We start from the raw sequence: 16,490 nt of genomic DNA, 5'->3' as shown, positions 1-16,490 counted from the left end.
GCAACCTGAATTTTTTAAATTTTTTTTATCAAACAAACAATTGAAATGTTACTAACCAGTCAGTCCTCCCACTTAAAAAAAAAGACTGATGTCATCAAAACAAATAAAAATAACAAAAAGGGATGTGTTAATAGCAATACCTTTTTTATATAGAAAAATTTATAATGTACATAAATACAACGAGACCATACACAAAGTTCAATAGAACATATCGAATTTTGTCCACTAAACTTTAGATTGAAAGTCTATACCGTCACACTAAAAGAAGTTATAGAGTTCAAAAGAAAGACTTGCTACTAAATGTTGAGCGACACTGTTACCTTCCCGTTTCATTAAATGGCTAATGCAAGACTCGAAAACTTGACTAAAACAAGAGGTCTCTATATACTTAAATCATCAAACTCAACATTAAAACTTAACATTTTTTTTTATCAAATAAACAACTTAAATATTACAACTTCGTGAGTCGAACTCACATCATCCCACTTATTAAAAGAGACTATGCTACTTAGACCAAATATTGGTACTGACCATTATTACTGAACTTGATACAAATGAAGTTATTTCATTTTGTAATTTTAATTTTTTCGGTCGACAATCCTCCACTGTGGTAAGTCATGCAAAGAAAAGGTTCACTATGGTAACCTTCTCCATCCCTGCTTGTAAATGTGATTAGCAAATAATCAATATGATGGTAAAGCATATAATGATATAAACGTGTATCAGCATCAAAAGTTTGATGGCCCTCGAGAGCGAGATGTTCGTACAAGTGACATTGCCAAATGAAATGAACTAAGATTGCGCAACTTCAAACCCAGTAAACACAGCAATCTCTTCCAACATCGAATCGAAAAACTTGCTAAAAATGAATTCTAGATATTGTCCGAGGAGAAAACAGAAGGAAATGAAGGATTGCAGAGTGGAAAACGTCCATTCTGGACATCATTAACCGGCGAAGATAGAACATGAACATCGAATGAGTACCCCAACAAGGGTACTGAGTGTCTAATGCTAAAGCTATCTGAAAAAAATTATTATGCACCGAGCCACTTGACGGCTACTTATACAAGTTCAATTACAGGAATTGGCATCAACAAATCCTCCTAATGAGCAATGACTACAGAATTAATGTTTCTAATTGAAGTGGGAGACTCAAAAATCATGGGTGCAAGTAACTACAGGATGCTCCCTTCTTGCAATACCCGCTTTCGTAATATTTACAAACCCGCTGGCCTCGAGGAGGCTGCCTCAATGAACCTCCATTCCTGTTACCATATGATGCCTGCCTGTCCCCTGCAAACCTACCCCTACCAAAACCTACATCTCTATTTGGAAAACCCCGGCCTCTTCTGTCTCCTCCGTATCTTGACTGGTGGCCTTCCCACATCCCTCCGGCAGGAGCACCTGAATTTATGACAGTGTTTCCCTGTATTGATCCCTGACCTCCTCTCCAACCCACATTTGCACTTCCCGGGTCTGGTCCTCCCCAACTTCTATTTGTACTTCCTCGGTCTCCTCCCCAGCCAGCGTTTACATTTCCCTGAATTGCTTCACAACTGGCATCTCTGCTTTCTAACCTAGCTTTCCAAGGATTGTCTGTAGTGGACATGTCCCAACTTTCCTTGGATGGTGCAGTCATCGAGATTTCACCTGGCTCCAGTTGGTTAACTGAAACATTTGCTTCCAGTTGATTAACTGACACATTACTAGGCTTTCTCTCCGCTTCTGTGCTTTTGGATGAAAGTACACCTGTCATCTGCTGAAGGCCAAGCACCTTTGTGCCTCCAGGGTCTGACCCTTCCCACTTGGCGTTTGTATTTCCCTGAACTGCTTCTATACTGGTTCCTGTGCTTTCTAACCTAGCTTTCCATGGATCGTCTGTACTAGACATGTCCCAACATTCCTTGGATGGAGCAGCCGTTTTGATCTCCCCTGCTTCCAGTTGGTTAACCGAAACATTTGCCTCCAGCTCCTTAACTGCAACATCACTAGGCTTTATGTCTCCCTGCAGTTCAGGGTTTGTGGAAGAACATACACCAGACATTTGTTGCAGATCAAGAATGCTTGCCTGAGATACCCCCAGTGGTTCATCTGTCACCATCGCCTCAGACGGTAACTGTAAATCACATGTCGAGCTTAAAGCATCACCTTTTCCAGGTTCAGGTGCTGGGCTAAATCCCTCTACAGAACAGCAGCTATCATTTTTTGAACCTTCTGTAAATTCTCCGCCACAATGCATGATTGATGTTGGGGTAGCCAAGCCACACAGGGACTCCATAGCTTCAACTTCAGCCAGAAGATCTGAAACTGACTCATCAGCAGCTAAAGTGCAAAACTCATTGGTTTCAGTAAGAATTTCCTGCCAACTAGATGCATTAGAGGTGGGATGGGATGGGATGGGTTCAGTCAGCTGGCCATTAACTGAAACAGGAGCGGCAACAAAATCACTGGGTATCTCGCTTGGTTTAAGAGAAGATGCAGACACAAGACTGGAGTCCCATTCCTCAACAGACAGTTTGGCTGGGGTTGGGGAATACCCACCCCAATCACCAGCCACTTTCTGAAGTTGTTCCCCACCACCAACTAAATTAGAATCGCTCCAGCTATGTCCTCCATCCTGAACAGCAAGATTTGAAGACAGAGACTGATTATGTTCAGACGCCTGACCTTGAGAGTCTCCATTGCTTCGTTTCGGAGTGGGACTAGGAAATTCTGGAAAATCAAGTTCCCTCTCATCTTGTTCTGATGTCTCAAATGTTTTAGCCACAGGAACAAAGTCAGAGGTAAAATCACAGCCATTTGAAGGACTACTTGCAGGTGGGTGTGTCCAGTTCTGTGCAGAGGATTGCACGGACTGTCCCTCACTATCAGATCGGTTCTCATTACCCTGTTCATTATTCATTTGATCCTGAGTATTCTGTCGCCAATCCACACTTCCATTCTTCTGGTTAGAGTTATTTTCAGTTGTACCCTCCCCTTCTTGGTGAGACAGGGTTTCATATGGTTTTACCGACAACACTGGCGAAGTTAGTGAACTACACTCTTGGGGCTGATTGGACAAAGAAGTATCAATCTTCACTGAATCACATCCTTGTAAATGGAATCCAGTTTGTTTCTCATCGGAATTGACAGCATCTGCAGGTGTACTACTCCTTGCAACTTCAGTAGTTGTACTACAACTATTATGGGTTCCAGTTTGTTTCTCATTGGAATTGACAGCATCTGCAGGTGTACTGCTCCATAGTACTTCAGTACTACCACTATTATGGGCTTCCCCATTTTTTTTCTCATTTGAATTGACAGCATCTGCAGGTGTACTGCTCCTTACAACTTCAGAATTACCACTGTTCTGGAAGATTTGACCATCTTTCTTTGTGTTCCAGCTCTCTTCAACCTTTTTACCATCTATCGGGGTTGCATTTATACTATTGTTCCATCTACCATCCAAGCCACTGTTTGTTCCATCTAAGGCAACCTTCAATCCTTGAGACTGTATGTTGCTGTCATGTGGCAACAATGGTTTTTTACAGTACTGCCCCTTCAATGCATCAGTCAAAAGGATGGAGTCATCCTGTTTCTCATTTATCCTCCATATTCGATGATCTGGAGGAAAGACTCCAGTTGTATCCCATTTACACAACTGTACCATAGCAAATGGTCCCTGAATTTTTCCAGAGGGATCCTGGTAGTGCCAAATCTTCTCCATCTCAAAACTCTCAACAGGTAGGTTTGCCTTCATAACTGCAGAAAAGGACACTGACAAATTTTCTGATGCAACCTCGGAAGATATATTCAGTTCAACCGCTGATTCATCATTACCACCACAACGAACCAAACTACTGGGAGTAGCTTGGTTTGTTGTTGTATTCAATCCATTTATACCCAATGCTTCTCTAAGTTGATTGTTCTGTGCTTTGTTTCCACTATTATTTGAAACACCACCTTCCATTTGTGGAGAGAAAGATTCCCTCCCCTTTCTACCAGAGACGGATCTCCTTGTTTTGACATTGCCATCTGCATACACAATTACACATCAGCAAAATTACCCCCACTTAACATTTTCAAAAGAAGGAATCACTTTGGAAAGGAAAAAGTATTCAATGTGTATCAAATGAATGTAGGGACCTAGTTTATTGTCTTCTCCAGCATTGTCTTCAGACTCATAACTTGGATCCATTTCAGGATCAGTGTGTACTTCAGGAACTTCACCCAGTCTGCGCTGGCGTTCCTCTGGCGAGTCCAGACGCTGTAATTTCTCCACAAGTTCCCTAAGCGTACACTATGGTCAAGGAATACCAAGTAAAATTCACCAAAACATACCACAAGGCAATATTAAAATTAAAGGACAAAGTTAAACCTCTCATTTATAGTGATATTAGATTCACAAGTACGCAGAGAGTGCAATTGGAATAATCAACAAAGTGCAAGCAATATCATGAGAGTAAAGCAAGACAAAGAAACAATAAAAAAGGATATTCCTTTCTACGTCCATTTTCACTTGCACGGTCACGAAGGTGATTAAGCCGTAAGACCTCAGCTGCTAGCTCCTAGATCAAGGAGGAAGGACAATGGTCAAATAATCAATACATGTGCTTAAACAAGGCGGTTTTAAAAGAAAGATAATCAATCTAGGATCCTCCCAATGAAAACAGAGATCCCTTTTTCTTAGTCAATGGAACCTACATCATTGACTCTAATTGCTCTAAGTGCCATTGCTTTATCCTGAATCTCACCCTGCAACCAGGCAAAACTCCTTTGTCAGAGAAGTTGCAGATATCTTGAACATAACATATCAGTGAACCTAATACGCAGTCTTACCACAGTAAATCGTTTGATCAGCCCACATTTTATACTCTGGCGTAACCGTTTGCATTCATCCTGAAAAGGAAAAAAATAACACAACTGAATACAGGGGGAAGAAAAGGATTGAATATGAAATTACAGGCAGCACTCAAACAATCAGCCTCTAGTAACCCAGCAAAAAATTTAAACATGATAAGACTAGCGTGCTTTACTGAAGAAAAGAACGTGGATGTTTCAGTGCCTAAACATCTTTTTTTAATTTGAAATTTATAAAGCATTGTTTAAACTCAGTATCTGCTAACAAAGCTATATCAAGGCACACCACAAGGAGGCAGACAAGTAGGCGGAAAGGTTAGTACCTGGGAGAACTCCTGATCAGAGATCTGATCAATTGGTAAGACCTCTCTCTTGTCTAAGTTTGAGATTTCAAGCTTCATATCAGTTGTTCGAGTGCCAACTTTATAGCCTTCAGCAACCTTGTTGGTCCCTGCACACAAATATGTCAACTATGTAAATTTGCAAAGTCTACAGTGTAGTATAAGAAACAACTTGGAGTAGCAGCTGTTTGTATGTGTACCTATAACTTGCACAAGCCTATAAGAATCATGCTTTTGATCACTACTAGAAATTCTTATTCGCACAATTGAACCAACAACCCTTTCATTAAATTTATCAACATCATCAAGTAGATTCTCAAGCAAATTGCGCCGCAAGTAGATCAAATTTATGTTATGAGCATCAATAGCTGCATATGCATCTGGATTAGTAGAGGGTACTCTCTCATCAATTTTACGTGTTTTACGCCTCTTATCACTACACATCATCAACTGATTGTCATAATTCCCATCAATCTCCATGTCAGTAGCAACAGCACTAAGAACTCCAGCACCAATATTATTCTCTGCCGTTGAACATTCCTTTATAAGGTAGTGATATTCAAGAAGCTTCAACATTTCAAAGTGACCGACACATTCTTTCCTGAACAGATTTCTGAGCCTTGTATCACAAATAATTTGGCATTTTCGATGAGGGTCACGAAGATTGTTTTTCTTTATGTACTCCAGCATAAGTGCCTGAACGCCAAACTGAGATAACACGGAGACATCACCATTTTTCATATAAGCAACAAACTCCAAGAGCTCCTTCGATGCCCAATTCATGCCTTCAGGTGAAGACATCCCTCCGTCACCAATTCTAGGCCTTTTATTAGATCCATTGGAATTCGCTGCTCCTAGGTCCATGCAAGAGTTGAGAGAACCTAAATCATTTGTTTTATGACCAACATGTACTTCACCCAAAGCTCCTCTAGGACAAGCCACAACGGCAGCTCCTTTCCATGGATTTTTAGCTTTAATGAGATCATCCACAGTTAATGATAGTTGCCCTTTCAGAAGAATCCAGTACACTTTGAAGAGATACTCCCAGCTGCTTTTGTCATCAAAATCCACTTGAGCCTACACATTGCATCAGAAAGGGAAAAAAGTTAAAAGTTGCACTACCAGATGATAAGCAAATAATATAGTAAGTTTTTCTCTCCTAATAAACGCCAAAAGGCATAAATGTGCCCGTTGCAGCAGTAATTGCGCATGCATTTAATGGGGCACAGCGCCGAAATAAAGGGGCGAACAAACATAGTAAAAACTTAAAACATTATCCATAACAATTTCTGCTCTTATTCCATCCAACTGTCTCCAAATGCAACAGAACGATAATCCTCATGCTTAGGAAAATACATGACCAGCTTAAATAAAGTATAAAGGACGAAAAACATATACCGCTTCCTTATTCCCTTGCACATTTTCAATTAGCATTATAGTGCGCATACATGTTCCACAGAATCCTTTGTTTCCTCGTACGCATTGGTAATCAGCATCTTTAATACATCCCTTGCACAAAGAATACGTACAAGTATAGCACAAATAATGCGACGCCTTCTGACAGCTGCTACATATATGCCAACCTGAAATCCATAAGAACCAAAAATGAATACATCATTCAACAAACATCTGCACTAGCCTCTCCTTCATCAGATAATAAGACAAACGAACAATATATTAATACAAAGTCACTCACCGCAATTCCATTTAGCCTTTGATTTGAAAAAGGCCTCGTCGCGCTTGATGCATGAGGGATGATACGCCTTAGGACATCCCCTAACAAGTAACAATCGCAGAGAAACATCCAATTAAGCAATGCAATTGTTTCGAGCTCAACTATCAATCCGATTACCGGAAATGAACAGCTCATAAGAACTAAAAGTGCACTAAATTACTGAATTACAATCCTATCAGCTAAATTTAGTAAAATTTCAGCTGAAATTGGACTGAATTGACTAAACCTAACGAAGTAAACCGGAATTCTCACCTCCGATCACAAAGCACTAAGCTCCCGCCGTCGAAGCAAATAAAGCAAACATCTTCCTCATCGTTCTTCTTCCTCACCTGCGTCGTCTTAGGTCTTCCCGGCCCGGGCGGCCGCCCCCGCCTCTTCTTCCCCACGCTACTCGTCGCCTCTTTGACCTCCGCCGCCACCTCACCCATCCTCACCTCCTTCACCGCATCCACCGCCGCCTCGTGAGCTCCGACGAGCTGAGAATCGTCGAGGTCGCCCATGGATTGGCATTGATTGACGCTCATCATCTCCGGCTGCTGTTCCGTTTGCTCCCCCAGCGCCGGCTTGTAGACCTGAACTTGCTGAAGCTCCATGAGAAAATTAGAGATGAATACAAATGGAAACCCTAGGGGGAGGTGAAGCAGTTATGGCGAAGCGGATACAGCGCACATGGCGAAACGGACTAGTAGTAGAGCTTAGGGATGTGGCAGAGCATTTGAGTCGGGTTAAAAAGGAAACAGGGACTTTTTGATTGTGTGGTATGGGCGTAAAGGAGGAGGAGAAGAAGAAGAAGAGGAGGAGGAGAGGAGCAGCACCGTCGCGATTGGATTTGGCGAATTTGGGTAGGCAGTGATTATTTGATTAATGGAAAAAGAGAGCTGGTCTGGTTTTTTTTTTTTTGATATTCTTGATCGGTAATCTTTCTCTCTCTGTGTTGGGGTACCACGTGGTTTAGTGGGCAGCGAGAAAAGGCAAGGGGGGAGAGGTGGGGGCCACACTTTGAATTTTATGTTCAACGCTTGAAGCATCACACACTAGTGTGTCGCTTTTCTTTTTTACGCTGCCGATTTTGGTAATTTTATTATGTAAATACCGCGGAAAATAAGTCGCTGGATATTAGTTTCCTGTGGGGTTGATTAACTGACTTTGACTCGATGATTAATGAAGTTTGATCGTAATTACTGTGTTACGCTGTAAAAGTCAACAATTTAATGGGCGAGTCATCTTGTTAAATATGTCCATACTTACTAATTTAGTTTCTTTATAAATATGTCAACACGTAATAAATAACGAATTATTCATTCTTAAAGTATATTTTATTTCTAAGCAAACGGACTCACTTGAATAAAATCACCATTGTAAAAGGGTGGTGGTCGCTGCAAAATCTGGGGCATCCTAGACGAAGCGGCTATCGGTGCATATCTTGATGCTAGTGGCAAATATTCGAAAGAGGAAGACCACCATTTGTGCATGTGCACGTATAGGCAAACTCCAAACCAAACTTCTCTATATGTAAATGTGGCATTCGTAATTTTTTATTTGTTTGGAACAAAGTTGTGATGATTCATTTTTACAATTCTATTATTTGTGTTGTTATTCTTGTTCATATGATGGGAACATCGCATATGGTGGGTGAGTACTATACAGAAAGCAAATAACTCTTCTATTCCAGCCTAGAAGTAATGTTTGATGCTCCTGCGTGCACTAGAGTGGTTGAGGTTGTTGTCCATTGGAAGAAATATCTCTATGCATTATATTTTGTGAAGAGAAAAAATAAATAAATAAAAGTTACGCTTCTACAAAATTAGATGAGTGAAATTTGAAATTTTTCATTGGTTATTTGTCTTTCGATTTTAATCACACATTGAAACCAAAAGAGAAAAGAAAATGCAACTGTCATATGGATGGTACATTTTACCATGAACGAAACAATTTCATCAAATATGTGATGCTAACATATGCGATGCTATATATAAACACTTAAAAATATCTTTAGACATGTCTCGATCTCTCGATAGAATGTAGTTTTGCTCTTTCTAATGATGAAAGCGTGAAATATAAAATCTTAAATTCTAACTTCTACTCGTGTCACAAAGTAGTTGACTATAACTTAGAGTTCAAGTCTCGTTTCTTACAGATTATGACTACCTTGAGGCAGTGTTTCGAATTAATGATCATTTTGTTGTGTCTTACAACTAGAGAAAGAAATGCATGTCTTGTTAGCTCGCAGCGCATGCAAACTAGCACATTTCTCGCAAATCACATTAAAGTATGTGCAATGATGAATTGCTCGCTTTATCTTTCAATAACTTTGTTTAAATCTTTAACTCATTTAATGTTATTCTTTATGGAGCTAAAATATTAGGAAGGATGACTATACCAATTGTTGAAGCTGTGGCGCTAAGAGATAGCTTAGTCAAAGAAAAGGAACAAGGTTACCAGAATATCCAAGTGGAAGACGACTCAAAACTGGTAATAGATGTTGTTAATGAGAGAAGAATTAGCACCCTTTGGAAACTGCTCAAGATCATTCAAGATATCAAGAACATTGCAAGATCTTTCTCTTCTATTTCTTTCAACCATGTGTATAGAGAAACCATCTTTGTGACGGATGCCATGACTCATAAAGGACACCAACTTCTGGATGGTCACATATGAAGTAATAGAATTCTTAACTCGGCTACTAGAGCCTTATTTTTTGATAATGTCAACTCGAGTTGTCCAAAAGGTTTATCTTTGTAATTTTCTTTTTGTATAAAAAAACATTATTTTTATTTCTATTATTTTACAAAATATTAATATCGTGTCTGCATTATCTACTAACCATTCATTTCAGTAAAAACTTAACAAGGCATTGTGAAAAATTTGACAAGCAAATCCTTAACAAGGAAGACTTGTATTCGATGGTAACATGCTAGTCTCGATTTCATGTTTTTGGAGCCAAATAATAAGGCTAACAACTGCGTTTATTAATAAAGTCAAATACATTCTTGTCCGTCTAATGTGTGACTGTGTGAATTGCACCCGACACGTAATTTATGTAGATTGGGTGGTGCTTTGTGATTAAAGAAATTAAAAACCCGGCCGGAAACTTTTGACTGGCCATTACTTTATGTGCCATTTGATTAATCAATCTGTATGTTAGTTGGATGGTTTGGTCCATGCTTACTTATGTGAACATTGTCACCGACCGTGACTATACATTTCTACAGGCTGATGTGCAATTTTGTTACCAGGATCAAATCCTAGCAAGGTGGTCCATTTCAACCAAAAAGAAATATTGTGTTTATTTATTTAAAGTGTGACTAAACATAGCCGGTCCCCTTTTAGGGTAGTAGATGGTGATATATCTAACATCTTATGGCTCGTGGGTTCGACTGACATCAAAATATTTTCAACAACAAAGTGTGACTAAACAGAGATGATAGATGTCACTCCCCTCAATTTTCATGTTACAATTTCATAACATGAACTGTCCTTTTTTTTTTTGGTGTTTTCGTAAATACTTATAATTTATGATGTATTCTATAAAAAATTGATATAAATTTATGTTATGATGCATAAGATTTTGAACTAAAAAACTTGATGAAGAATTATCTTGTCGTCCAAAAAAAGAAAAGAAAAAAAAAAGAAATAATCTTGTGTTTTAATAACAATTAGAGAAATTTTATTAACACATCCTTAAATTGTAGATACACATCTTTTTATTTATACAAATTATATAAGACTTTTTAGGTAGGTAAAATTACCAAAAAATATATTCATATTAAAAGTAAAGAAATCTAGTTGAAATAAAATATCTTGTTTAAGATATTCATATTAACTATTTTACATCTAATACTTTTTTAATATTTTTTGCTGGAATCGAGTATCAATATATTTTGACACCACATGAATATTATGTAATGGTTCTCAAGGATCAATTAATTTAGTTTTACACATGATTGTACATTCTAATGCTGAAAGTTTGATTTGGTAGGCTTAAGAATTTTTGAAATTAGCTTGAGTAAGAGGTTTCTTGAGAAGAAATTTTATCAAGGAAAACTGATGGGAGAAAATGTTAATAAAGGGAAATTCCTCGAGGAAGATCTTAACAAGGTAAAACCCTTTAAAGAAAAATAAAAACTTTTAAGGAAGATGTCAATGAGGTGAAACAGTACAAGGAAAGATAAAACTTTTTGAGAAAAATCTTACTAATGTAAACTTTTTATTGAGTAATAGATCTAGAAAAGTATGTGTATTTAGTGAATGAGTTGTGTATTTTAAATGAGGGTATTGTAGGAAGTTTGGGTATGTGTATCTAGTCAAATGTTAAACAATAAAGTTAATAGGTGGTGTATGAAATATGCGATGTATATCTAGTAATTAGGAATATGTTAATAAAATTTCTCTAACAATTATCAAGCTTATGTATCTAAAATTACATCTAAAACAATATATGGTAACTATAGACTTGCATACTTTTTTACCATGTTTGTACAAACTCATGCAAAGGCATTTGCAATGTGACCTTTGTCGATATAAGGCAACCAACATGAATAAGCCAAGCATATTCAAACATACAATTCGGCGCCCTAGTTTGATGAAGCATTACAAATCGGCTAATAATGAATAAAGATAACAATATATAGTAAGTGGAGAGAAGGAAAACATATCATGGAAGTTATGAAAAAGAAAATTATTTTTTATTGTCAAATAATTAATATACGACACGTGACTTTCAATTTTGACGGTATTTACGACTTGATCATTCAAGCCAAAAGAAGTATATGCTTTCACATTTTTCCTTGACATTATGGACAAATCATTTACAAGGGATATCCGTACTTGTTATAGTGTGTATCTATTATAGGTTTTTTTTTTAAACGTTTTATTAATAACTCACACATCCTACATATGTCCATGAGGTTTGAACCCGTGACCTCAAAGTTGTTAGTTAAACACCTTAACCAACCAAGCCACAGCTCACTGACAATCTATTATAGGTTGAGTAGAAGTGATGACTATGTTTGGCACGACATCTTTATTGTTGAACTCGTGTTACATTTGTCTAACTACCATTGAGAGAAAACATTACGTTAAACTTACGAAGAGGAAAAAGCATATATTGTTTCTCCAAGTGTCAACATAAGACAAGTCCACATTCAATTGTAACACCAGGCAATAATGAAAAATGAGAGGCACGACGCTTGCCGACAAAAATGAAGGAAGATGAACCGAACAATTGAAGAAATATATAGAACGTATATGGATTTTGCGGTTGGAATGTTTAATAATCCATTCCTTTCTAAATTTTCTTCAATAATATAATCGTTCAATCCGAAATTATATCATTTTTGCATTTAAACATTTTTATTAAATAACTGATAAAAACCAAACCTTCAAATTTTTTGACAAGAAGGCTGTCAAATTTTGTGACATTTTACAATACTCCTAGAGTAGTTTAACTTACATCCAAGAGGTTGGAGTTCAAACTCATTCTTCATTTTTAATCTTTTTATGAAATTGTACCTTTTGCTTGATAAATTTTCTTCAATAATTCTCAATTCTTCTCTCCAGAACAAATTTTCATTAAAAAAAAAAAACAAATTGCGAAAAAAAAACGGCCCCACCCAGTTGGGTACCTCCCACTCTACACACAGTTTCGTGCGCAAAGAGGTTAGAGCAAATCTTCACAGCGAAGCCAACCTCCTCTGGAGTATATAAACATTCAACAACACCCCGTGGCGTTTCTTTCCCGAAAGTAACGCACTCCATCTCCATCATCATCATCATCATCATCATCTTCAACTTCTTCCCCCAATTCTTAAACCAACCTCCCCAAACAGCATGATGCAGAGGCCACGTCGACGCTGCGAGGGCACCGCCATGGGCGCCATCGTCCTCGATCTCCGTCCCGGCTTCGGAATCGGACCTTTCTCCCTCGGTAAATTCATCGGTTTTTTTTACTCTTCTTGTTCGTCAATTTCGTTTCATCTGTTTTACCCTAGGCGGTGAGAATCATCGGTTTGGCTTCGATCATTATCGGCCTAGTTATTTTTAGGCTGAATTTAATTCGGTTCTGGTTTGTGTTATTTCGCTGTCAAGAAATGTGAAGATGAAGCTATTGGTGATAGAGGTTGAGCTTGATCTTGATTGATTTCTTTTGGTTTCAGGAATGCCGATATGCGAAGCGTTTGCTCAGATAGAGCAGCAGCCTAATATCTATGATGTTGTTCATGTCAAGTATTACGATGAGGTTTGGATCAGTCTATCAAGTTGTGTTATCATTTTTTAATGAATTTACCTGAAGCTTTGTTTACTGTGATTTTTTGTGTGCAGGAGCCTCTGAAGTTGGACATTGTCATCAGCTTTCCTGATCATGGTTTCCATCTGCGGTTCGATCCTTGGTCACAGGTATTGTGTTTCACTTGCATTCTGATTTGATATTTTACTGCACTTGTTTTATTTCGACTCTAGGGAATGGTTTTTACCGTTGACGTGGTAACTTGTACTTGCTAACATTAGCGAAATCCTTTGGTACTTAAGAGATGATTTACCCCCGAAGCACTGATAGAATGACCGTTCTTTTTATCTAGTTTTGTGTTGAGAGTGTAATACTGATACTGTTGTGAGTGTATTTGTCTTCAATTATTTTGATATGCAAGGTGAATATATGTGTGGATTGGTATTCTGGTTGATTGCGATATATAAAACTGTACTGTGTTAAAACATGCCTATTTGACATAACTCCTGTCACAGAGGCTCCGCCTTGTTGAAATCTTTGACATAAAACGGCTTCAGATGCGATACGCCACGTCTTTGATCGGGTAGGTTAATATTTTTTTTTGCTTGGGTGTATAATTATATGTGGTATGGTGTATATGATTGAACTTCATATCTACTTTTAGGGGGCCATCCACTCTGGCGACCTTTGTAGCTGTATATGCCCTGTTTGGGCCAACATTTCCTGGAATATATGATCAAGATAGAGGTGTCTACAGTCTATTTTACCCAGTACGTAATCAGAGACTTTACACTTCTTGTTGTTTGTTGTTTTTCATTGCCTCGCATTCGCAACTTACAAGCTGTCTAACTGTCTACCAACCATGGTCATACAGGGGCTTTCTTTTGCTTTTCCAATTCCTAGCCAGTATACAGATTGCGTTCATGATAGAGAAGGTACTCTATTGACATTGTTTAGTGGTTTTTTGCTTTAAATAATCTGTAAGCTTTAACTACTTAACATTATCACCTTTGAAAGCGGAACTACCTCTAGAGTTCCCTGATGGAACTACACCAGTTACTTGCCGTGTCTCCATATATGATAGTTCTACCGACAAAAAGGTTGGTGTGGGATCGTTAATGGATAAGGCTTCTGCTCCTCCATTACCTATTGGCAGTGTCTATATGGAAGAGGTGCATGTCAAGGTTTGACTTCTTTCTTAGTCACCCCTTCTTCATTTCAGTATAACAATAGCACAAGGGATGTGAGTCATGGAGAAATTAATTCATTTCTTATATCCAGCTTGCCGATGAACTACACTTTACTGTTGGGGGCCAGAATATTCCTTTTGGTGCATCGCCTCAGGCAAGTAGTAGTTAAGCTCTAGTTTATACTTCTGGTATCTTTTGTGGCTGTTCTGTTGTTTATTATGTGCATTTGCTCATGGGGTCCTGTTTTATACAGGATATTTGGACTGAGTTGGGTCGTCCTTGTGGGATACATCAAAAGCAGGTATTGTTAATGTGATGTCTAAGTATGCTAAGTTATTATTATTATTATTTTTTTTACATTTATCCTATTAGTGATTTTGTTGTATGTGTAGGTAGACCAAATGGTCATTCATTCTGGCTCAGATCCTCGCCCGCGGACAACATTGTGTGGTGATTACTTTTACAATTACTTCACCCGTGGTTTGGACATCTTATTTGATGGGCAGGTACTGACTTTGCTTCTGGTAGTTATTTGGTTGGCACGAAGTCTATGTGATTGGAAGTTCTCAGATCATTTCATTTTTGTTTTCAGACTCATAAAGTCAAGAAGTTTGTTCTGCATACAAATTATCCTGGTCATGCCGATTTCAATTCGTATATAAAGTGCAACTTTGTCATCTTTGCTTCAGAGTGTAAGTTCTTTTCTGATCCTAAAGTGTCTTGTTGGACATATTGACTAGCAGTGATAACCAATACTTTCATCCCTGCAGTTGGGGGGTCTTTTCAGGAGATAAATAACTGCAAACACAGGATTACACCTAGCACAAAATGGGAGCATGTGAAGGTAAATTGCTCTCTACCAAATATGACTATCTAGAACCATTTGAATTTGAGACCTGTTAGAAGCTTAAATTAGTTGACTAAGGTTTTGGTTTAGATACCTTCTAGTTAGTGCATGATGTTACGTTACCCCGTTTGAATTGGGTTTAGTGAAATGCATGATGTTGTTCTTTTCATTCCTCGAACTGTTACACATTTGCCCATAGTTCTGTTGTTTCCCAAATTAACTGCCTTCTCATAGTTCCCTTAATTAGTATCCTTGTTATCATATGTTGTTGCTGTACTCCTCTAAGTATATGTTTATGATGATTGAGACTATGGTAGTAACAAAAGATTATTGTTTGTAGGAAATTCTTGGGGACTGTGGTCGAGCTGCTATCCAGACACAAGGTTCTACAAGCAATCCGTTTGGATCTACTTTTGTATATGGTTATCAAAACATTGCATTTGAGGTGAGCTGAGTGCTGAATTTATCTGGTTTATGTTAATTGTCATTGCGAGTAAGTTACTTTTATGCCTGCTTCCAACCCTTTGTAGCCCATCAATTATTTGCTGATTTTGCAAGGCAGTATGATCATGCATGAGATTGCTAATATAATAGTGTCCATAATTTGCAGGTGATGAAGAATGGTTACATTGCAACAGTGACGCTCTTTCAATCATGATGGTGACAAGTTGTGTGGTATGTGAGCAATACATGTTTCATTCTGCATTGTTCTATATTCTATCTGATGATCATCAATAATGCTTGCTCATGTAGAACTGGGAGAGGGATTTTAGGAAGCATGGTGGCCCTCTTTTTAAATCTAAAGCATTTCTTTGGTTGCATATCTTATGTTTAATAACTTATTTATTCGCTGAATATGCTTTTGGCTAATCTCTATCTTAAATTCTGTTTGAACTGGGTGTAGTTCAACTTCTGTTAACTCAGCTTTATTGTTCTTATCTTTGTTTCCACCAGTTGGATGATGGCAGCTAATGGGGAAGCAGATGAGGTTTGTATAGTTTGTGAAATCGTCAGACATTCTGTCTCAACATCAGCATGCCAGGGAGCGGCGATAATTGTACAGTCCTGTAGTCACTTGTACAGATTAAATTGTACTTAGAACTTCTACAATTATGTTGTAGAGTCTGTAAATGTTAATGGAAGTTTGTATACTGTAATGCATTGTGTTGATGAGATATTCAGCCAATCGCCAGTTACTTCTCGCGTTGCAACATAATACTGTAGTACAATGTCAATAATTCCAGATATCCTACATATATCCCTGTTTATAGTTTGGTATGGCAATTTGCGCTTCTGTATTATCAGATTCTGT

General features: G+C 38.1%; 2 protein-coding genes across 2 annotated transcripts; one reads left to right on the top strand and one right to left on the bottom strand.

Annotated features, from left to right (window-relative positions):
- Nucleotides 1-922: 922 nt before the first annotated feature.
- On the bottom strand, nt 923-7,629 carry LOC101306667 (zinc finger CCCH domain-containing protein 44-like). Its single transcript, XM_004287789.1, has 10 exons — nt 7,168-7,629; nt 6,877-6,956; nt 6,579-6,763; nt 5,381-6,257; nt 5,163-5,290; nt 4,819-4,878; nt 4,684-4,734; nt 4,477-4,547; nt 4,126-4,274; nt 923-4,014 (listed from the first exon to the last, which is right to left on the bottom strand). The coding sequence occupies exons 1-10, from the start codon at nt 7,506-7,508 to the stop codon at nt 1,160-1,162; spliced, it is 4,797 nt and encodes a 1,598-aa protein (XP_004287837.1). The 5' UTR covers nt 7,509-7,629; the 3' UTR covers nt 923-1,159.
- Nucleotides 7,630-12,653: 5,024 nt separating this feature from the next.
- Nucleotides 12,654-16,460, top strand: LOC101306373 (UPF0183 protein At3g51130-like). The gene is made up of 15 exons (XM_004287788.1): nt 12,654-12,841; nt 13,071-13,153; nt 13,237-13,311; nt 13,657-13,724; nt 13,806-13,911; nt 14,016-14,076; nt 14,159-14,325; nt 14,423-14,485; nt 14,585-14,632; nt 14,724-14,837; nt 14,924-15,023; nt 15,102-15,175; nt 15,519-15,623; nt 15,789-15,853; nt 16,133-16,460. Exons 1-14 carry the CDS (start codon nt 12,745-12,747, stop codon nt 15,834-15,836), a joined length of 1,209 nt encoding a protein of 402 aa, XP_004287836.1. The 5' UTR covers nt 12,654-12,744; the 3' UTR covers nt 15,837-15,853; nt 16,133-16,460.
- The last annotated feature ends 30 nt before the right edge of the window (nt 16,461-16,490 follow it).

Source organism: Fragaria vesca, linkage group LG1, assembly GCF_000184155.1.
Source record: "Fragaria vesca subsp. vesca linkage group LG1, FraVesHawaii_1.0, whole genome shotgun sequence".
Classification (NCBI taxonomy): domain Eukaryota; kingdom Viridiplantae; phylum Streptophyta; class Magnoliopsida; order Rosales; family Rosaceae; genus Fragaria; species Fragaria vesca.
Note: the sequence above shows the minus strand (reverse complement) of the source record. Positions and strands in the feature narration are given on the sequence as shown.